Below are 24,738 nucleotides of genomic sequence, written 5' to 3' on the forward strand. Positions count from 1 at the left end.
TACTCTGACTTGCACTTTCCTCTGATTCGCCACATGTTCAAAAGCATGCTATTACTACATTATATTATTTAATGTGTTCTTTTCTGTAAAATGTGAGGTTATCGTGATTGTGTATGATTTTATTTTCTGGAGTTTAAAGCTCCGAAATTCAAAATTTTCAAAATGGGAAATCCGTTGATTCCTTTGCGCATGCTTAAATTTGCATTATTGATAAATTATAGAAAAAAAAAAAAGAAAAAAAAAGCTCTGCGGAAGCAAAGTACCAGAAAGGAAAGAAAACACTTACCTGTAATTGTACAAAAAAAAAAAACAGGATTACTAATGGAATGCTTTTAAAAGAATACGGGTCTTTAGGAACTTATTTCGGTAATTTTTCAGATTAACTCCCGCACGATCTTCACTAGGGTGTTAGGGTTAGGGTTTTAGAGTTAGGGGTTACGGTTAGGGTTAGGGTTATAGGGTTAGGGGTTACGGTTAGGGTATTAGGGTTAGGGTTTTAGGGTTTGGGTTTGGGAATTCCGTCCCTAACCGTAACCGTAACCCTAACTGTAACCCTAAACACTAACCCTAACTCTAAAACTAACACTAAAACCCTAACCCTGACCCTAAAACCCTAACACCCTAGTGAAGATCGTGCGGGTGTTAATCTGAAAAATTACCCTTATTTCCCATTTAACATATTTTCTGTTTCGAATCCTAAAGTCTGTCATAACCGAGAATCGGTTGCTAATTTCAAACAGGTCATCTGCAACCTCGAGGCTCCCGTGTTTCAATAAATTTTGAAAATAATGAACAATTCAATAAAATAACCTTTTTTTAAAAATTAAATCTGGTACTTGGAACATAAATTTACATGAATCTTTAATGGCAAAGTTTTAATTTAGATGACTTAAAAATAGGACGTTCTTATAGAACTACGGGGTACTACTAAAGCAGAATGGTCCCGAACGCGCAACCGTGCAGTCGCGCTTCTGCGCTAGCTAGTCGTGAGTGGTCGATCCTACAAAAAGTGCGCGTGTGCAAATGAATACGTGTGTTTAGGGTTAGGGTTAAGGTTAGGGATAGGGATAGGGTTATGGTTAGGGTTATGGTTAGGGTTAAGGAAAGGGTTAGGGTTAGGATCGACTACTCTCGACTAGCTAGCGCGGACGCGTGACTGCGCGTTCGGGATCACTATGCTTTAGTAGTACCGAACTACGGATAGTGTCGGGTGTGTTCGTATTAAAAGGGCCAAGTTATTAATTATTTTTGATACAGAGTATTGCTTGTTTTGCTCAGCGTAAATTAAAAAAAAGTAAAAGAAAAATCACTTGCAAAACAAAACTGTGACACTTCCTTTAAATATCATAAATAGCTATTAAATATTATTACGTTTTTCAATTGACAATACGCGTGATTGACACAATGACAACGAAATTTATATAATGGCGTTACATGTGACAAATGAAGCACGTTTTTTTTTCCTTTTAATATCCGTAGTAAAGTAAAACAGAAATAAAACTCCACCTCAAATCAGTCATTTAATGAAGTTTCCCTGTAATTTTTTATCTTTGAATATTCGTTTTTCCCGTGATCCCGTGTGTTTAAGGCAGTAAAATGTAGGACTAGAAATTAGAGACGAAGACTTTGTGCATATCTCAACAAGACTACACAAACGCTTGTTGTTGTTGGCACTCCGTTGCTTACGACGTCGAGGGTTCCAGTTGATCCGATCAACGGAACAGCCTGCTCATGAAATTAACGTGCAAGTGGCTGAGAACTCCACAGACACGTGTACCCTTAACGTAGTTCTCGGGGATATTCAGCGTGACACAGTGTGACAAGGCTGACCCTTTGAATTACAGGTACAACAGAAACAGGAAGTAAGAGTGAGAGAAAGTTGTGGTGAAAGAGTACAGCAGGGTTCGCCTGTCGGAGTCACGTGGAGCTTTAGGTGTTTTCGCTCAATAAACACTCACAACGCCCGGTCTGGGAATCAAAACCGCGATCCTATGACGGCGAGTCCACTGCCCTAACCACTGGGCCATTGCGCCTCCACTACACACAAACGCTACGGTACTCATTTCAAGAAATTATCTTTGCATCATTGAATCCTCCCATCACTAATATGAGAAAAGCCTGCTGAATTAAACGTGGTTCACTGTTCTACAGACATACAATACTATTAATGTAATTTATAAGCACACTCAGTGTGACACACCCGATTTCATTCACATAGAAGTCGACCCGAGGCTATAGAAAAAATGTTTGTGTTAGATGCATTGCGGGGGGAAACCTAACATTTTGTGGTTGTTTTGAAGCGAACTTAATTATTTGGTTATACAGCATCTTGTATGATTGTAAAATCCAAGGATGAACGTGTAGGACATTAATAAGCTTCAAGCAGTCCTTGGTAGGTATAAAAGAACAACTTTCAAGAACAATAATAGGTTATTGACGTAGAAGGTTGCAGGCTTTATCCCCATATCGAAGTTCGATAAGCTGGAAAAAGGTTTTTTTATAGTTCACGATTAGCAACTAGGGTAGGTATGAAAGCAAATAAATATTCAAATTGAGGGAGAGGAGCAGGTAAAAATCCAGGTTACATGTTTCCTAGCTGGCAGATCCTTGGAAGTGGTAATTACTCAATGTAGGATACTCCACTAGCTATTCACCAGATCGAAGATATCATAATTACAAGAAGGTTGAGTTGTTGTTAAGGAATCCTAAGTTAACTTGCCACCAGAGGGATAATTTAAAATTTTACCTGCTCCTCTCTCTCAATTTGGATATATGTGAGTGTGTGTGTTTGTGTATGTATATATATGTATATATATATATATATATATATATTCCACAATGTAACCTCGTGGACATCGGTGGCGATTTTTTCTTCCTCCGTTTTCCCCTTCTTTGAACTTTCTTTGTTTCCGACGAAGAGCTCCGCTCGAAACGTCATGCTCTCTCTCTCTTTCCTTTCCCAAGCGTCTAGTAACACAATCTGTATCATGTCCTCACGTTGTTTTTTGCTGTTGTTTTTTTTTGTCTTTTTCCTTTTTTTGAACTTTATATATATATATATGGAGAGAGAGAGAGAGAGAGAGAGAGAGAGAGAGAGAGTTCACAATGAGGTTAACAATAATGAAGTTATCACGTGTTAGGATACAGCAGTTTGGATTTAGTACTTACATATCTACGGTACCCTACTAACACATGATGTCTTCACTGTAAACTGTATAGTAACCTACCCATTTCTTGTATCATCATGTGTCTAGGTTCTTTTGAATCCCTATAACTAACACACACACACACACATATATATATATATATATATTTATATATAAATAAGGGAATGCAAAAAGATTTTCAAAACCTTTATATTTCGGGTGGTGTATGTACATAGATTCTGCCATTTTGGCTGGATCTAAGTGCATTCACATTTCTTTGACTATTTTCATTTGATGATGGGTCACTGAACTCAAAATATAAAGGTTTATTAAAAGCATTCTGCATTGTTAGAAGCTTTCCTCATTTCTCATTCCATTCGTTTTTCTATTTCCGTACTATACTGTTTCAAGTGAACTGCAACACTCTCTGTGCATTCATACATACACAGACTCAAATATACACGCATACACATACTCAAACGCGCGCGCGCGCACACATTCAAAATACATGCACACACACACACACTTTTATGAAAACTGTTACTCAGAGTTTCAATGTAACCAACCATTCATCAGATGATGAAATTTTGAGTAACAGTTTGTGATTTTTTTTTTTCCGTCTTCGATAAAATAGTATTCTACTCTACCATTGGTATTCGAGTACTTTTTTTCACCCATGTGCTTATATCTGTGTGCACATACGTATAAATGTGTGTGTGTGTGTGTGATCATCATCATCATTTAATGTCCATTGTCTATGCTGGTATGGGTTGGATGGTCTGACCAGTGGTGGTGAGCTGCACCAGACTCCAATCTGTTATGGCATGGTTTCCATGACTGGATGCTCTTCCGAATGCCAACTACTTTACAAAGTGTGCTGGGTGCTTTTATGTGGCATACATGTGTATACATATATGTATATATATATATATATATATATATATATATATATCATCATCATCATCATCATCATCATCGTTTAACGTCCGCTTTCCATGCTAGCATGGGTTGGACGATTTGACTGAGGACTGGTGAAACCGGATGGCAATATACTCTTTTACTTGTTTCAGTCATTTGATTGTGGCCATGCTGGAGCATTGCCTTAATAGTCGAGCAAATCGACGCCAGAACTTATTCTTTGTAAGCCTAGTACTTATTCTATCAGCTCTTTTGCCGAACCGCTAAGTTACGGAGACGTAAACACACCAGCATCAGTTGTCAAGCGATGTTGGGGTGGAGGGGACAAACACAGACACACAAGCATATACACACGCATATACCCATATATATACATATATAACGGTGGGCTTCTTTCAGTTTCCATCTTCCAAATCCACTCACAAGGCTTTGGACGGCCTGAAGCAATAGTAGAAGACACTTGCCCAAGGTGTCACGCAGTGGGACTGAACCCAGAACCATGTGGTTTGTAAGCAAGCTACTTACCACACAGCTACTCCTACACCTCCTTCGACTATACACACACAAACATGGACACATATATGTACACACACACACACACACACACACACACACACACACACACACACACACACACACACACACAGATATATATATATATATATATATATATATATATATATATACATAGATCTTTAAATATCTGTTTCTGGTGTTTGTGTGTGTATATACATATATGAGATATACTTTAACATTTTCTATGCATTTATCAATTATACAATTGTGAGATGCATTATTATTCTGTCTCCAAAGGAATCTTATTAGTATGCCGATTTGTTCCTTGCCAAAATCTACATAAAACTTGTTGGCAAATTTTATGTTATCACAATATTTTCAGAAACGCCTTCTATTGTATTATTCTAATCTTGTGTTGATAATCTGAAGTATGTGATTATTGAAAGTAGAACAATAAGATTACCAATGTTAGCCCTCATTTTTTTTTTTGTGTGTGTGTTCTTGCTGATCATCATTATTATTATTATTATTATTATTATTATTATTATTATTATTATTATTATTATTATTATTATTATTATTATTCATATACACTCAACAGACTAGACTGTTGGAAAAGAAAAGAGTCCTAACATTGGGCCACAACAAGTAAGCTTAGATGCAAGAATCCTCCTAAGTATCCTAGCTCTCCCTAATAACACTGTTTTCTGGAGCTGTACTAAACTGGATTTTATGCCTATTTCCTTTCTCCATCTGTTCAGATCTTTAGGGATAGTACCCAATGCACCTATAGCTACTGGGATACATTTTACCCACCCTTTCCATAGTCTCTGTAATTCAATGGCTAGGTCCTGGTACTTTGCTATTTTTTATACCTCTCATATTAATTTATTCATCATTTGAGACAGTAAAGTCAATTATCTGGCACTTTCTATTGTCTTTATCTACTTATTATTATTATTATTATTATTATTAAGTGAGAGAGCAGTGCATGCCATCAAAGTGACATGGGGGTAAAATATACGAAGCCCAGTATACCCATCATGACTTCTCGTCTGATAAGGGTACACCAGGCACATGCATCACAACCATATGTGTACGACATGGTGATCTCATATCAAGATAAACAGTGCATGACCCCGCAGGTGGGGCCCAGTTAGAATAATCTTCAGGTCGAGTAGCCCATCCCGCTCAAAAAGTCCCTGAATAAAGTTTGTTTAAGGATGTAGAGCAAAACACCCATGTTTTCAAAGGTGAATTATTCAATACACAAAAAATACCTCTGAACAAATGGCTATGCTGCTCCCCCACTACTTCTGCTCGTGATCAGAGATGCACATATCAGCAGCCATCAAGGGACATGCTCAACTGGTTAAGGTCAAACAACTGACAAGCAAATCTGTGGTATTAAGCAGAATATTTGCTGTAGCCCATCTTTTATACCAAGACAAAACAATGTACATGATAACACTTCCAATCAATTAAGATCAGAAGCCATGAGAGCCACTGCCCGGTACTGCATCCGGGCATTTATTATTATTATTATTATTATTATTATTATTATTATTATTATTATTATTATCAGGCGGCGAGCTGTTAGAATCATTAGCACGCCAGGCAAAATGCTTAACGGTATTGCGTCTGCTGCTACGTTCTGAGTTCAAATTCCGCCGAGGTCGACTTTGCCTTTCATTCTTTTGGGATCGATTAAATAAGTACCAGTTACACACTGGGGTCGATGCAATCGATTTAGTCTCTTTGTCTGTCCTTGTTTGTCCCCTCTGTGTTTAGCTCCCCTTGTGGGCAATAAAGGAATTTAAAATTATCATTATTATTATTATTATTATTATCATCATCATCATCATCATCATTATTATTATTGTTGTTGCTGCTGTTATTTTGCATTCTGACTTCAAATGCCACTGAGGTCAACTTTTGCCTTTCATCCTTTCAGGGGACATTAAAATAATAACAGTGAAACACAAGGCTCAACAATGTAAATAAGCTTTGATAATAAGCTTCGCCCTCCCACAAATTTCTGGCCTTGTGCCCAAATTGGAAAATAATAATTATTAATACCATTGTTATTCTTCTTCTTATTCTTACAATCTTTATTATTATTTGTTATTATATATGTATGACTGTGTTTTCTATTTGTTATGATCTTCTTCCTGTACAGTCATAATATTTTTTCTTTTCTAGGATTATAATGTTTATTTCCATGTTTTATGGATAAGGTTAGGAATATCTTTTCTTCTCCGTCATGTCTTTTGTTGTAGTTGTTGCTGTCGTTGTTGTTGTTGTTGTTGTTGTTGTTGTTAATGTTTACCATTCCTCTCTTGTGTTTCAACGTTTGTTTCCGTTTTTTTTTTTTTTCAATTTTCGTATTTTGTTTTCGTATTGTCGTTGTTGTTCCTGAAACGTCTGTCTCTATGGACCTGTTTCCCCCCACCCCTGCCGCCGCCCTGTTTTGTCACCCCACCACCCCCAACTTTTCTTTTTTATAAATGTGTTGTTTTGTTTTGTTTCGTTTTGTTTTGACCTTCTTTGTGTGTGTTTTTGTCTTCCCCCCCCCTTCACACATGTATGGCGACATATGTCTTTTACCAGCTTTTCTTGTCTTTAATTTTAGCTGTTTGTTTATGGAAACATGCTTTTATGCTTCTCTTTCTCTCTCTCTTCCCCCCTCTCTCTCTCCTCTCTCTCTCTCTCTCTCTCTCTTTCTACAACTTTTCTAATTAATGCTATGTGAAAGGCAATCAGTATTTTTGGTTCATTGTTTTCGGTTTCTGATTCAACAGGCATTGCGATGGTATGGCCTTGCGCAGCGGAACATACTTCACTTGAGTGCACATTGATGAAGACATATTTCTCGAAGTCCCAATAATATTCTCTGGAAATTATTCTTCATCTGAAGCTGGGATTATTAACCTTTTAGTATTTAAACTGACCATATCTGGCCCAAGTATTCTACTCGTTTTATGTTGAAACTGGCTGGCTTCAGTCACTCACACCTACTGTACCATGTCATTCTAAAAATAACCAATCATATCTTGAAAATCTTGCACCTGCAAGACAATATATAATCAATTTTAGAAAATGGGATAAATAAGCATTCATCATCATCATCATCATCATCGTTTAACGTCCGCTTTCCATGCTAGCATGGGTTGGACGATTTGACTGGGGACTGACGAACCAGATGGCTACACCAGACTCCAATCTGATTTGGCAGAGTTTCTACTGGTGGATGCCCTGCCTAACGCCAACCACTCCGAGAGTGTAGTGAGTGCTTTTTATGTGCCACCGGCATGAGGGCCAGTCTGCCTGTACTGGCAACAGCCACGCTCAAATGGTGTTTTTTACGTGCCACCTGCACAGGAGTCAGTCCAATGTTTTGTTCACATGCCACTGGCACAAGTGCCAGTAAGGCGAAGGTGGAAATGATCACGCTCAAATGGTACTTTTTACATACCACCGGCATAGAAGCGAGATCGCTGCTCTGGCAGTGATTCTGCTCGGATAGTGCTGATAGTGCTACACTGGCACAGGTGCCAATCATCGAATTTGGTTTAGTTTCGATCTTACTTGCCCCAACAGGTCTTCGCAAGCTGAGTTTAGTGTCCAGTGAAGGAAGGTTGGCTTGGGTGCCAGTCATCGAATTTGGTTCAATCTCGATATATAATCAATTTTAGAAAATGGATAAATAAGCATTATATTTGATAAATAAATCTGAATGCTAAAGGATTAAAGTCAAATCCATATGATAAACAGCTCTACTGCTTTCTTGGGTAACTAATGATATTGCGGAATTTGGTAACACAAAGTCCCAAGAAGGCTCTTCAACAGCAATTGGTTAAGAAATCCCTCATCTCCTAGCATAAAACTCCTTTATTCGTAGTCTAGTGAGCTGCATGGTAACCTCAGTAGAGCTGGTGGCATGAAAAAAATAAAGGACTAAGTACATACTGTTAAGTAGATAGCGTTAAGGAGGGCATCCAGTAGGCAAAATTTTTTTCCGCACGAGAGTTCCGGACCCCAGTAATGAACTCATTTGCATACAGCCAATCAGAGCTTACCTTGACATTGTTGTCAAGTTAACAAAGGTTGCCTAGACGAAATGCCCAACACAACATTCATGAATGTGTTAAAAACAACCAATCTCTTTGTAAAACACACTCTACCAAGTAAACTCAAGATGAAGAACAGGCGGCCTATTACCAAGTTATGCCTGATTTTAGAAGGAGACGAATAATTAGATACATTTGCATCTATATCTATTATCGGATTTTGTTAGGACCCCATATAGTAAAGATGTGGATGGGAAAAATGTGGGTAGAGGGTGATGCGCTAGCAACCCTCTTCCCTTACTGTTTTAGAAAGCAGACAACAGCACAAATAACTAAGCATATACTGTCCTTTGGATCCATCGGATCCTGTCAAACCATCCAGCCCATGCCAGCATGGGACATCGACCCTAAGTGGTGATGATGCTGATGATGATGATAATGATGATGATGATGATGATGATGATGATGATGATGATGACGATGATGACGATGAAGATGATGATGATGATATGATGATGATGATGATATGATGATGATGATGGTGATGATTACTATTTCATTACAGAAATTGCGATTAAAATTCTTTTCCTTGTCTGACCAAACTTTGATGCCATCTGTACAGTTAGCAGCGTTTCTAACTCGGTTGCTAACAGGGAAGGAAGGAAGGAAGGAATAAGCACTAAAACGTGAAGAATGCTAGAAGTCATGTATAATCAATCTAGTTTCACACATGTATTGTGCAATTGGTTATTCCATTCTCATGTCTATCCATTCCCACCCACGCCCATCCCCACCTCTTGCTGCCGACCTCTTACTGCTCTGAATTTTATATTTGCAGTTTCTGTCTTTTTTTTTTTTTTTTTCCTTATTTAACATTCTTCTTCTGTTAAACACTCTTTCTTCCCTGCTTTTATATCAGCTACATAGCTTACTGTGTGTCTATATATATATATATATATATATATATATGTAGGGGGGGGGGTGTACATATATGTATTTACTCACATACACACATATATTAAAATATACGCATTCGTATATGTATATATATATAAATATATATATATATATATATATATATAGATATATACATATGTGTGTATATATATATATATTTATGTTTGTATATATATGTATACAAACACGCAAACACGTGTGTGTGTGTATGTTAACACTCTACACATATATATATATATATATATGCCTATACAAATATGCATACATATATATATATACATATATATAAATATATATATATATATATATATATATATATATATATATTGATATATATATATATTTACATATATATGTATGTATATATATACATATATATACATATATATATATTTATATATGTATATATTTATACACACACACACACACACACACACACACACACACACACACACACACACACACATATATATATATATATTTAAACATATATATATATTTATATATACACATATATATATACTTATATATATATATTTATATATATATGTATATTTGTATATATATATTTATACATATATATCTATATATATACATAATAATAGGGTAAAAATTGGATATTAATTAATATCAATTTAATACCAGGTAACCAGCACATTAAAAGAATCAGGGAGATTCAGAAAAATTATCAGAATCTCAAAGGATTATTGTATCTGTACATATAAAAGTATATATATATATAGATAGATAGATATATACATATATATACATATATATTTATATATATGTGTATATATATACATATATATATATATATATATATATATATATATATATATATATATATATATATATATATATATATATATATATATACACTTTTACTCTTTTACTTGTTTCAGTCATTTTCACTGTGGCCATGCTGGAGCACCGCCTTTTAGTTGAGCAGATCGACCCCAGGACTTATTCTTTGTAAGCCTAGTACTTATTCTATCGGCCTCTTTTTTGCCGAACCGCTAAGTTACACAGACGTATATATATATATATATACACATATATATAGATAAATATATCAACATGTGTAGTGATGCATCATTTCACATGCACATTGTCAAGTTGACAGCAAAGTGCAGACAACTGGCAGGGTGGATACTGAGGACATTCCGTACAAGGGATCAAAAAGTCATGTTGACTCTATGGAAGACATTTGTTCTGAGCCGCCTAGACTATTGCTCTCAGTTGTGGTCACAACACAGTGTTAAACGGACAGCAGAACTCGAGGCAATTCAGCGGCACTATACAAAAAAGATCGCCACAGTCCAACAGACGAACTACAGGGAGCGACTGAAGGCACTAGGTCTCTACTCCCTGGAGCGCAGGCGGGAGAGATATGTAATAATATACATATGGAAAACACTGGAAGGACTGGTGCCAAACTTTGGCATCAAGTACTACATGGAATGCCCGCACGGGTCGCCACTGCATGGTGCCAAAGGTGCTGTCCACTGCATCTCACATAAGAACGAGATACTGCAGCAGCCTCGGTTTCAGAGGACCTCAGCTCTTCAATGCACTGCCAAAACATTTGAGAGACCTACAAGACATGGATGCGGAGGTCTTCAAGACAAAACTCGACGCTTTCCTCTCCACGATACTAGACGAACCAATGGCTCGAAATGAGACGCAGTTTAGGGCAGCGATGTCAAATTCTCTTATACACCAGATGTGCCATCAAAACTCTTGATTGGACCATATCAGGTGGGGGAGAAGAGCCATGCAAGGAACATGAAGAGAGCACAGCATAAAGATGGAAAATCACGGTGGTGCTCCAGTATGACCGCAGCCACTTGGCTGAAACCCATAAATAAAATAAATAAATAAATATATGTATATATATAGATAAATTATGTATATATATATATGCATATATGTATATGTATGGAGAGAGTGAAAGAGAGAGAGAGTTGTATATATGTATTATTCTTTCTCATATCTCTTCCTTCAATGTCTCTCCCTTCTTCCTTCCCTCCATCCAATCTCCCTCCTCCCCTTCTCATATCCCTCACACTCTGTCCCTTACTCTTATTACATTACCAACCACCTTGCTATATATTTCCTTGAATGTCAAATGACATGGTAATGTCTCAGTGCTTTCATCATTCATTTATCATTTTTCCGTTTGCCATTAACCTTTCCATTCCGTCTTCATCCAATACCATTATGAAATTACCAATGGTAAGAGTTCTTTTGATTGCACCGATTTCCTCATTGGTTTTCTGCTACTCTTCCCCCTTTTCTTCATTCTCTTTGCCATGTGTGCATGTGTTCATATATGCGTTTGTCTGCATGTATGTTTGTGTGTACTAGTGTGTGTGTTTTAAAGTTTGTGTGTGTGTGTGATACAAATGTGTGTGCATGTATGTATTAATCTACATAGGTCTGTGATTAGTGACTTTAGAGTAAGAACCAGATGATTTTAGAGATGAATGGCATTTTGGTGATGGAAAACATGGAATCTAAATAAAATCTTCATGGATTGCAGATTCAAAGAAATTCCTAGTTGAATGTTTTACGACTAAAGGGAGAGAAGAGATACCAGCTCGTAACTTAGAGAAAACTAGAAGTTTCCTTGAGACAACAAACAGAGGGCAACCAACTAGAACTGTGGCTGGCGCTAAAGTCCATGGCAAATCCAAACAGAGATGAGGGTAGAGTAGGATTAAGGATTTGGCTGTAGAGGTTTTATTGGGACCAGACTGAGATAGCGGCTGCTATTAATCAGCTTTAGTTATTGTCAAGCAAATGCCATTTTGAAAGAAATCTTGGCAACAGTTGAGAGGGTCAGTCATTGGATAGGGCTGAAAATGGATGGGGAAAATCTGGCTGGAGAGGTGATGTGTGTGTATGTGTGTGTGTGTGTGAGGCAGGTACTTGTGTGCCTATATGGCTAGTCAGACCAGCTTATCTCCACAATGAATAGTGGTAATGATCCCAAAATGAGATGTTCTGGATTGTCTGGCAGGGTACTATAAAGAATCCAGATGTTGTCAGGGATTAGTATGTACAGAATGACAATGACATAGTTGATCTTACTGTTGTTAAACAAGGAAGCATGAAAATGTTACAATATGAGGCTGGTGAGTGTAGAAAATGCATGAGGAAGAGTTTATCCTAGCGGACTCAACAATGGGACAAACCTTCCAAGTTGACAGCAGTATGATAGAGTGATTAAACTATGAGAAGCTTCTCCATTTAGGTTAGTTGCAGAGATACTTGAAATATTTTGCATGGTGTTCCAGCCATGACCATCCTGTCAGATCTTTAGACATCATATCTAAGATTGTATTATGCAATAATGGTAGGGTGCAATTTGAGAAAGATTTTGCTGCTATTTCTAGCAAGTCAAGTGACCATGTGGCAGCACCTTCATTCTTTTGTTGAATGTATTACTCTTTTACTTGTTTCAGTCATTTGACTGCGGCCATGCTGGAGCACCGCCTTTAGTCGAGCAAATCGACCCCAGGACTTATTCTTTGGAAGCCTAGTACTTATTCTATCGATCTATTTTGCCGAACCGCTAAGTTACGGGGACGTAAACACACCACCATCGGTTGTCAAGCGATGCTGGGGGGACAAACACAGATACATAAACATATACACACACACACGCATATATACATACATATGACGGGCTTCTTTCAGTTTCCGTCTACCAAATCCACTCACAAGGATTTGGTCAGCCCGAGGCTATAGTAGCAGACACTTGCCCAAGGTGCCACGCAGTGGGAATGAACCCGGAACCATGTGGTTGGTAAGCAAGCTACTTACCACAGAGCCACTCCTGTGCCTATATATATGCTGTGAGCTATTGTTGTTACTGTTGTTCAATGCCTTTAAGTGATCCCTCACCAAGCAGACTTAATTTGGTCAGGCATTCCAGGCATGACCATCACATATTTTTCAAGCATAGTGTATCTTGGGCTGCATTATCCAATATGTCTATCACGAAAACAGCAGGGTCTAATTGAAGGGTGGTTTGATTTGCTGTGCCTTTCACTTTGTGATTACCTCATGTGCTGTATATTGCATCTCTCTCTGTGTATGTGTGTTTGTAACGATGATGATGATGATGATGATGATGATGATGATGATATATGTATATGTATGTATATATATATATATATATATATATATATATATATATATATATATATAAGTGTGTGTGTGTGTGTGCGTATGTGAACATGCTGTTACGTATGGTGTAAGGACAACGCTCAGTTTTGTGTTGTTCTTCCAGTAAAATAGATTTTGATTTAACATGAATATATACTTAGTAATCAAATCCCTTAACTATTTGCCCAATTAAACCAAGTATCATATATAGATTTTCTTTTACGAACGCTGAAGGTTTAAATAAGAGTTTATCATATACACACATCTACACATCTTTGGGGGGTTTTTTTTTCCTCTACTATTGCTCTGTGTATATTTATTCATGGTGATATGTTTGGATAAGGCATATAAACACAAGCTGAAAATAATCAATTAAGATGCTATTATTAGTGCCCTGAGTTTATATATCACATTACAAGAATGTTGCATTGTAATCCAACCAAAACCACTTTTCCTTTTCCGGTAAAGCTTAGTGCCAGGTATTTTCCCCCTGTTTTCTGTTTTCAAGTGCTTGCTTTTATCTCCGAAACTGAATTTTCTGCTTGGGTTAAACACATGGCTCACATACATACAGAGCTTTATACAATGTTTCTTGGTTGTCATTAGATTCTGTTGGCTGACATCGGAGCATTGGACAAACATCTATTGCTTCACTATCAAGAATTTTCCTGTTTTTATTTTTATATTTTGGTTTGTTTTTTGGGGGTGTTTTTTTTTTTTGTCTATTTAGCTAAGATTGGATTTATCCCATTTGCTGCAGTATTGGTTTAAACATTACCTAATGTCCAGGCATCGATGTCATTTGGCAATGTGTTTCGTTGAAGCAGAAGGATAATTTATTGCGAAATCGTGTTGTGCTGCTGTTACATGAGCTTAAGCTTATTGCAATACTCTTGTGATCTCGCTCTCTCTTTTTCCATCCGAGTTACACAAAATCTGAGAAGAGGAGACCACATTATTTATTACACGCATACATACACAAACACAAACACACTCACTTGCATGCACACACACACACGCTCACTTGCATTCACATGTATGCACAGACATGCACATATACGTATGTACATTTGTGCTCGGGGGGGGGGGGGCAATGCTATGCAGATTGGTTAGCTTAAAGTTCATTTTACTTACATAAAACAATTGTCCATTCTCCAGGGAGAAAATAAATAAATACCTTTTATTGCAGATTCCTAAGGGGGTAACACAAAAAAAAAAAAAGAACTACAATATATACTGGGAGCGAGATAGGATATTAACTATAATTATGAGAAAGAAAGGAATGAAGACATGAGTAGTGATATAAAACAGATGCGGGCAAACATGGTAGGGAGAAGCAATAACAGTTTTGCTTCATTTTTTTCTAAAGAGAAAAGAGTGACATGGAACACAGAAGTGTGTATAAATTTTCTGCTCTCAGTGTCATTCTAGTGTCTACATCTTGATGTACAAGACTGATGTGATTGTTGTTTTAGCCTGAGGTCAGCCATCTTGCAACACTCAGGGCTTTTGTTTATAGCGTTTAAGGTGTCACTATTCTGTGTTTTATTTATATATATATTTTTTTACATGCCTTAGACTGGAGATGACATATGTGCAGGTGTGGGTCGGTAGTTAAGAAGCTTGCTTTGCAACCATGTGGTTTTGGGTTCAGTCCCACTGTGCGACGCCTTGTGCATATGTTCTTTTACTACAACCCTGGGCTGACCAGTGCCTTGTGAGTGAATTTGGTAGACAAACTGTGTGAAAGCTCATCATGTGAGTGTGTATGTTTTGTGTTTGTCTCTTACACACATATGTGTGTATATATATATATATATATATATATATATATATATATATATATATATATATATATATATATATATATATATATATATATATGTATGTATGTATGTATGTATGCATGTATCTTCTTATATAAAATAGACCTATGTGTGTGTGTGTGTATTTGCTTTTCACACAAAAATGGCTGTGCGAATGGCTCCCATATTTGAGATCCATGAATAATTTGACCTTGGACACGTAACAGGGTCATCAGTTTATTTTTTTATTAAAAATAAATAATATTGCTTTATATTTTTGATTCACTTCTTCAAAAAGGTTTCTCAATGTCAACTTCTGGTATTAACGTAGCAATTGTGAAATTTTCCATTTTCTTTTCCAAAGTCTGTCACTCTCTATTTTAATGTTTTCATTTCATGTTTTAATTCGCTATTTGCAAACAACTTCGATAAATTACTTAAAGAAATATTTACTAAGTTCATAGATTGAAATATTTGGTAGAAGATAGTTTTTAACGAGCTTTTATTTATATGATTTTTTTCTTTCATGTTTTTTTCATTCATTGCCTGTAATGTTCTCTCTCCCCATCCCTCTCTCACACACACACAAATCAGTTACACACACATGTGTGTTTTTGTATGTGTTTATGTATGTATGTGTGCATGTGTGTGTGTAACAGAGAGAGAGAGAGAGAGAGAGAGAGAGAGAGATGTCTAAGTGGCATTCACTCTTTCTTTCTCTCTCTCTATCACACATACACACATATACACACATACACACCTACACCCACATGCATACAAAACAGATGTATGCATATTTATTTATGTATGTACATATACATAACAACACAGCCCTCTCTCTCTCACACACACATCAATTCCATCTGATGTTTGATACTGTATGTATGTGCATTTGTGTGTGCATTGGTGGGGCATTTCACAATCGCCATTTATTTCGGTCACTCTTGTGAAGAATAAATTGTATCCCAATTGAGGAATGAATTGAATTTAGAATTACAAATTTCTGTACAACATATTTTGCTTTTTTCTTCCAATATATATATAAATATAGTTCTCTATTAAGTTATTTGCCAGAGTCTTCTGATGAGGATAACATGATTTCACATCACAGATCTCAAACTCCATGTTAGTTCATTTTGTCTATACTCCAATAACACTATTGTACCTCATTACATAATATATATGGTTAAGTTACCAGTCATCATTTATCTGAAACAGCTGTAAAGATGAGATGTGATTACATAATTTATTTGTATATGCAACTTTCTATATGAATCCTATTCCTTGTACCTACTTTTGTTTATGTCTTTTCTGCTCATGTATATATGTATATGCATATGTATATATATATATATATATATATATATATATATATATATATATATATACACATATATACATGTATGCACGTAAATGTGTGTGAATGTAAATATTCCATGCTTGTTATAGGATTAGAAAAGCAGTGGTCATTGTTGAAATTCTGGGTTAACATAACAGGTCACTTCTGTGATTTTGAAGACCTAGATTTAAAGAAAAAAAAAAAAACAATAAAGAAAAAAAACAAACCTTTATCTGAAAACCAGTAAAAGTTGACATCAGGAAGAGATTTCCGGCCATAAAATACTGCGTCAGATAACTTTCCTATTCAATCCCATATTAGCATAGGAAAATGAACATCACATGAACAAACATCTTTTGCCTAATAAAATTTCATAGACCTAAACACAAATTAGCATCTTCTTTTTTTATAAGTTGGGATGTCAAAAACTGAAAGTCATTTACACCTTTATTCTTTTACTGTTTCCAGACATTGGTTATTGGCCATGCTGGGGCACTGGCTTCAACGGTTTTCTCAATCGTATCAACCCCTGTGCATATTCTTAAGTCTGGGTTTTGGTTCTAATTTTATGAGTCTATTTGTCAAATGGCTAAATTTTTGGCACACCATGACTGATCTGTCATAGTTGTATACATAAACACTGACACACACACACACACACACACACACACAGTTGTTTTGCAAAATTCTTGATGTGAAATCGTGTCTTGAAACACATTGTTGCATTTTGGGATGGTCATGTTTTTTTGTGCCAAATAAACACGCACTATATGTATATATTGCATGTCTTTATTTGGCAAAAACAAAAATTAAATGACCGTCCTGAAGTATAACAGACATGGCTGTGTGGCAAGAAGTTCCAGGTTCAATCCCATTGTGTGGCACCTTGAGCCATTCAAGACCTTGTGAGTGGATTTGGTTGATTGAAATTGAAAGAAGTCCATCCTTTATATATATATAAATGTGTGTGTTTATCCCTGACTAACACTTGACATCTGGTGTTGGTGTGTTTACTTCCCTGTGACTTAGCAGCTCTGCACAAGTGAAAGATAGAATACCATAAATCCTTGAATATAATATGCAGGGGATTTTTAGGGGGCTGTACCTCTAAAAAACCTAAACCTTGTATATAATACGCATCCCTTCTCTAACTTGAGTCAAGGAGGTCTATATAACGTCCTTGGTTTGTAAACGTATATACGGTAACGTCCTTTATTATTATTGTATATATGATATAATGCAAACGTGTAGCTTTTTTTGTGCACTTTGTTTGCAGAAAATAAAGAAATAACAGTAATAACGTCAGTGAAAAATAAATATTAAGTAAATTGCTTTTACATATTTATCACTTAGAAAATTTTGCTTAGAAAATATTTTTCATTTTTAACCTCGTATATAATACGCACTAGAAATTTTGACCTTTAAATTTTGGGGAAAAAATGCGGATTATACTCGAGGATTTACGGTAAGTATCAGACTTTAAAAAAAAATGTCCCGGTAGTGATTCAACAGACTAAAAATTTTTCAAGGTGGTGCTCCAGCATGGATGCAGTCTAATGACTGAAACAAGCAACAGATAAAAGCATGTACACACACACACATACACACACACAGATAAATATATGGCAGGCTTCTGTACAGTTTTCAAATACCAGATTCCGTGCCCATAGCATAAGTCAACTGGAAGATGTGCACCCAATGTACCATGCAGTGGCAAGCAGGAAGCGAACTTCTTGACTGCAGAGCCATGCATGCACCTAGTGCACACAAGAAGCAGTGAATAGATTTTATATATTTTAAATGTATGATAGTGGCAGTGAGCTAGGAATCCATGCACCTTAAATGCACATATTCCAGAAAATTCCAGATCTGTGTCATTTGAAGAAAGGAAAGAATATAAATACACTCACACTCATCTGCACACACACACACACACACACACACACACACACACACAGATGATTATGTGTTAGGACAACAAACATCAGCTAACGAAATGTATACATGTACATGTGTATTTGTGTATGTATATATTTGTGTATATATATATGTATATATGTATGTATATATTTGTGTATGTATATATTTGTGTATATATATACATACACATGCATATATGTATACATATATATATATATATACAAACACAATCATATATACATATATATACATTTATACATGTATATACATATATATGTATATATATGTATATCCATACACACACATATATACACATATATTTATGCATATGTATATATGTATATACATGTGTATATATATATATATATATATATATATATATATATATATATATATATATATATATATATATATATATACACACATACATGTATATGTATATATATATGCATACATATATATGTATATATATATATATATATATATATATATATATATATGTATATATATACATATATATTTGTGTATATACATACACACATATATATATACATACCTATATACACACACATACATGCGCATGTGTGTGTGCATGTGCATGTGCGTGTGCGTGTTTTACTGCGAACACATTGTCAGATAGTAATCTATTGGAAATCCTAGAACTGTTTTCTGTGAATGCATAGACGTGAGCATGCCATTGTGAAATAATGCTTGCGTGTGCATGCGCACATGCGTGCATGTGTGTGAGCATGCATGTGTGTGTATGTGTGTGTGTGTGTGTTTGTGCATGGTTTTAACAACACAAGCAGACACTGCTGCTTGAGATTACCAACAGTAACTGCAAGGAATGACATTAATACATCAACTAAAAGCTTTTAGCTGTTTCGGTTTGTGTAGTCTCCTGTTGTTGTTGTGGTTGATGTTGTTGTTGTTGTTGTTGTTGTTGTTGTTCTAGTTGTTGATGTCGTTTTCTTTCCGATTCCTTGAAGAAATTTTCCAACAAAGAATGAACCAGTCTTTTACAACAAACTAGATTTCATTGTTGAAATTCATATTAATGTTCAGTAACATTAGATATATATGTATATATATTGGCTTGTATACATGTCTGCATATATGATGTGTGTGTATATATATATATATATATATATGTATATGTATATATACACACACATACACATATATATGTGTATGTGTATGTCTATATATATATACATATACATATTTACATATTTGTATACCATATCTTAATGTATATAAGGAACCTCCTAATTTTGCGGGCTTAAAATTTGGAAAAAAGGTTTTGTAAGGGATTATAATACTATCTATGTATAAGAAATTCCCATATTTTTTTTACCTAATTTTTGATAAAAAGGGGTTCCTTATATGTTAAAATATAATATATCTGTTATGTACATATAATGTATATATATATTTGTATAATACATATGAAGATATACATGATATCTATATATAAATATATATAAACAGATGTGTATATATGAAGATGTATATTACATGTATGTATACATATCTGTCTATCTATCTGTATGCCAGCATGGAAGGTGGACATTAATTGATGATGATGATGATGATGATGATGATGATACATGGACTGGTCAGCCACTTTGTGGGATAAGGTGTTACCTGATTAAAATTTCAAACATTTCTGACTTAATTTGAACCTTCTCACTCACTAGGTCCCCATACGTCACTCACTGGGTCCCTTTCATTGGCATAGCACATTCAGTAGATAGAATGACAGATGAAGTCTCCATAAAAACACATCTGTTTGTCATTGGATATTACCACTTTCTGAGAGTCTATGATTGGTGACCGGCCAAAGCGTGATGGTTAAAAAAAGAAAGAAAAAAGGAAAGTTACCTTCTCGATTCAAGCCAACTCGTAAGAGCTGGTGTCCTGGTTTTAACGGCTAACAAATTCTCCATCTCGATGAGACGTTGGTTCGTCGCAGGATTACTCATTTTTGCCAGCTGGATGGACTGGAGCAACGTGAAGTGAAGTGTTTTGCTCAAGAACACTTCACTTGATCATGGAACACAGAATAGTGACACCTTAAACGCTATAAACAAAAGCCCTGAGTGTTGCAAGATGGCTGACCTCAGGCTAAAACAACAATCACATCAGTCTTGTACATCAAGATGTAGACACTAGAATGACACTGAGAGCAGAAAATTTATACACACTTCTGTGTTCCATGTCACGTAGTCCAGGAATCGAACCATTACCTGATGATCATGAATCCAACACCTTAACCACTAACCCACATACCTCCATCAACATTTGATTACAAATAATCATGTGAAACCACAGGTTTTCCATCAGTGTCATTTTCCTAGAAAGATGCTGTGCCAATGTCTAGGGATTCATCACACCCATTGGTTTTATAGTTGTTAGATGGCTGTTGACCCAACAAAGGGTATCTACCCTTTGAGAGGATTGTTTCTCATCCTGCAGATTGTCCAACCAAATACACACTCTTCACCAACAGTTCAACCATGTGATAGACTGTACTGGATTGTGTGTTTCCAGTAGCACTAAGAGTGACCTAACATATATATATGGCTGTGTGGTAAGTAGCTTGCTTACCAACCACATGGTTCCGGGTTCAGTCCCACTGCGTGGCACCTTGGGCAAGTGTCTTCTACTACAGCCTTGGGCTGACCAAAGAGTGGATTTGGTAGACGGAAACTGAAAGAAGCCTATCGTATATATGTATATGTATATATATGTGTGTGTGTGTTTGTGTGTCTGTGTTTGTCCCCAAACATAACTTGACAACCGATGTTGGTGTGTTTACGTCCCCGTAACCTAGCGGTTCGGCAAAGGAGACCAATAGAATAAGTGCTGGGCTTGTGAAGAATAGGTCCTGGGGTCGATTTGCTTGACTAAAGGCGGTGCTCCAGCATGGCCGCAGTCAAATGACTGAAACAAGTAAAAGTAAAAGAGTAGAAGTGTAAAAGGGTAATGACATATGTATATAGTTTTTATCTGTTACTTGTTTCAATCTTTAGACTGCAGCCATGCTGGAGCACTGACTGGAAGAAATCTTAGTTGAATGTATCAACCCCAAACCTTAATTTTTTAAAGCCAGGTACTTATTCTATCACTCACTTCTGCCAAACCACAAATATGACGGAATGATTAAGCTGACCTTGTAATCAGCAGGTGACAGGTTCTAACACAACCACAGGTTTGAACCAACTCTTGTCAGTGCAATTTCATAGGCAGAAGCTCTTTGAACACAAAAGGCGGTGAGCTGGCAGAAACGTTACATGCCAGGTGAAATGCTTAGTGGTATTTCGTCTGCCGTTACGTTCAGAGTTCAAATTCCGCCGAGGTCGATTTTCCCTTTCATCCTTTCGGGGTCGATAAATTAAGCACCAGTTAGGCACTGGGGTCAATGTCATCGACTTAATCCCTTTGTCTGTCCTTGTTTGTCCCCTCTATGTTTAGCCCCTTGTGGGCAATAAAGAAATAAGAAACGTTAGCACGCCGGGTGAAATGCTTAGGGGTATTTTGTTTGCCGTTACGTTCTCAGTTCAAATTTCGCCGATGTTGACTTTGCCTTTCATCCTTTCAGGGTCAATAAATTAAGTACCAATTACGCACTGGGGTCAATGTCATCGACTTAATCCCTTTGTCTGTCCTTGTTTGTCCCCTCTATGTTTAGCCCCTTGTGGGCAATAAAGAAATAAGAAGCTCTTTGGAGAAACTGTTTCAAATATTGTACCTGTAGTTCAAACTCCTGATTTAGCTCATATTTTGTCACACAGATTCTGGCAGGGATTTATCTGAAGGATACATACCTGTGCAATGCTCATACACTTATGTGTTAATTTAGTGAGTAAATAATAAATAAGCTGGTCAAACGACTCAATGGCTGATCTATAATTAGTATGAGTACGTGCATGTGTTTGTGTTTGAGGTTTGAGAGTGTCTATACACACTTGCTGGTGTGTGTGTATATGTGCAAGCAATGTATATAGACATGAGTATATATATATATATACTCATGCTTTAGAGGGTGCTTCATTTTCGGATATACAAACTGGTGATGTATATACATATATTTATATCTACACCTCCCTGCAACACATATATATATATATGTAGGCGCAGGAGTGGCTGTGTGGTAAGTAGCTTGCTTACCAACCACATGGTTCCGGGTTCAGTCCCACTGCGTGGCACCTTGGGCAAGTGTCTTCTACTATAGCCTCGGGCCGACCAAAGCCTTGTGAGTGGATTTGGTTGACGGAAACTGAAAGAAGCCTGTCGTATATATATATATATATATATGTTTGTGTGTATGTGTGTCTGTTCATCCCCCCAACATCGCTTGACAACCGATGTTGGTGTGTTTACGTCCCTGTAACTTAGCGGTTCGGCAAAAAGCGACCGATAGAATAAGTACTAGGCATCCAAAGAATAAATCCTGGGGTTGATTTACTCGACTAAAGGTGGTGCTCCAGCATGGCTAGAGTCAAATGAGTGAAACAAGTAAAACAGTAAAAGAGTATATATATATATATATATATATATATATATATATATATATATATATATATATATATATATATATAAATATATATATATATATATATATATATTGTAATGCAAATATATATTTCTGTCTACTGGTATCAGCCATGCTGGGGCAGAGTACAGACATATTCTGTGTGCATACATGTATATATTTACACACACACACACACACAATTGTAAACATGTATGTTTATATATATACATAATATATGTATTGTCTATGTGTGTATGTGTGTGTGTGTGTGTGTGTGTGTGTGTGTGTGTGTGTGTGTACATAGCCTTATGTGTAAGAATGGAGACTTAATTAAACAACTGAACACTTCCAGTCAAAACTGAAGGGGAAAATATATACATATATAAACATGCATACACACACACACACACACACACACACACACACACACACACACATATATATATATATATTTATATATACATATGTATACATATATATACATATATATATACATATATATACATACATACATATCTATATATATACACACACACATATATATATATATATATATATATATATATATATATATAGATAGATGATGTGCACACAGTGAAATAACCACACTATGCATGTACATCTACATTACATTCAGAGGCTGTCAGTTCTAATTTATTTGTTCCTTCTCTCTTGTATGGTGATTGTCTTTTCAAGTCTTTCAGTCTTCCATTCTGCAGTAGTTCCACTCTTCAGTCTTCTTCTCTTGTAGAGCTGCTGCACACAGAACCATTCTCTTCATTTGCTAATTGACATATATGTGAATAAAAACGGAAACTGTTGCATTGAAAACTTTACAAGTTATGCCAAAACGTCTTTACCTGCATTTTATCTATTTCTCTCAACAAATGCATGACTCTTAACATACCTTGTAGCTCTCATTCCATTATACAAGTTCATGGTGTGTGTGCATACATTTATATATATATATATATTTATACATCTATATATATATATCTATATATAAGTATATTTATATATATATATATATATATATATATATATATATATATATATATATATATATATGTATATATATTATATCAAACATGTTTGCAAGTACGCTTGAACAGATTTGCTTGTTCTGCCTTCATTGTACATTATGGACGTAAACATATACAGACAGGTACATCGACACACACACACACACACACACACGTACACATACAAGTATGTGCATGCACACGCATGCTTATACTCATGCGCATGCATACGTGCATACGCCCCCTCCTCAAGAGCTTATTATCATCCAGTATGTTGTGCATTACAAGAGACACAATGAGAAAATCTGCAGTACCTTGCTTCATTGTTATTT

General features: G+C 36.0%; 1 protein-coding gene across 7 annotated transcripts in view; it reads left to right on the forward strand.

Annotated features, from left to right (window-relative positions):
• LOC106872321 (uncharacterized) overlaps positions 1-24,738 on the forward strand; it is a 217,908-nt gene that overhangs the window by 57,416 nt on the left and 135,754 nt on the right. For 3 of the 7 annotated variants that reach the window (XM_089349841.1, XM_089349843.1, XM_089349848.1), the window contains exon 2: positions 6,783-6,817. The exons of the other annotated variants lie outside the window; for them this stretch is intronic. In XM_089349841.1, the coding sequence (XP_089205967.1) occupies positions 6,809-6,817 (9 nt within the window). In that variant the 5' untranslated portion in view covers positions 6,783-6,808. The remainder of the gene's footprint in view (positions 1-6,782; positions 6,818-24,738) is intronic. 7 annotated transcript variants of the gene reach the window in all.

Source organism: Octopus bimaculoides, chromosome 3, assembly GCF_046866305.1.
Source record: "Octopus bimaculoides isolate indiv1 chromosome 3, ASM4686630v1, whole genome shotgun sequence".
In the NCBI taxonomy this organism is placed as follows: domain Eukaryota; kingdom Metazoa; phylum Mollusca; class Cephalopoda; order Octopoda; family Octopodidae; genus Octopus; species Octopus bimaculoides.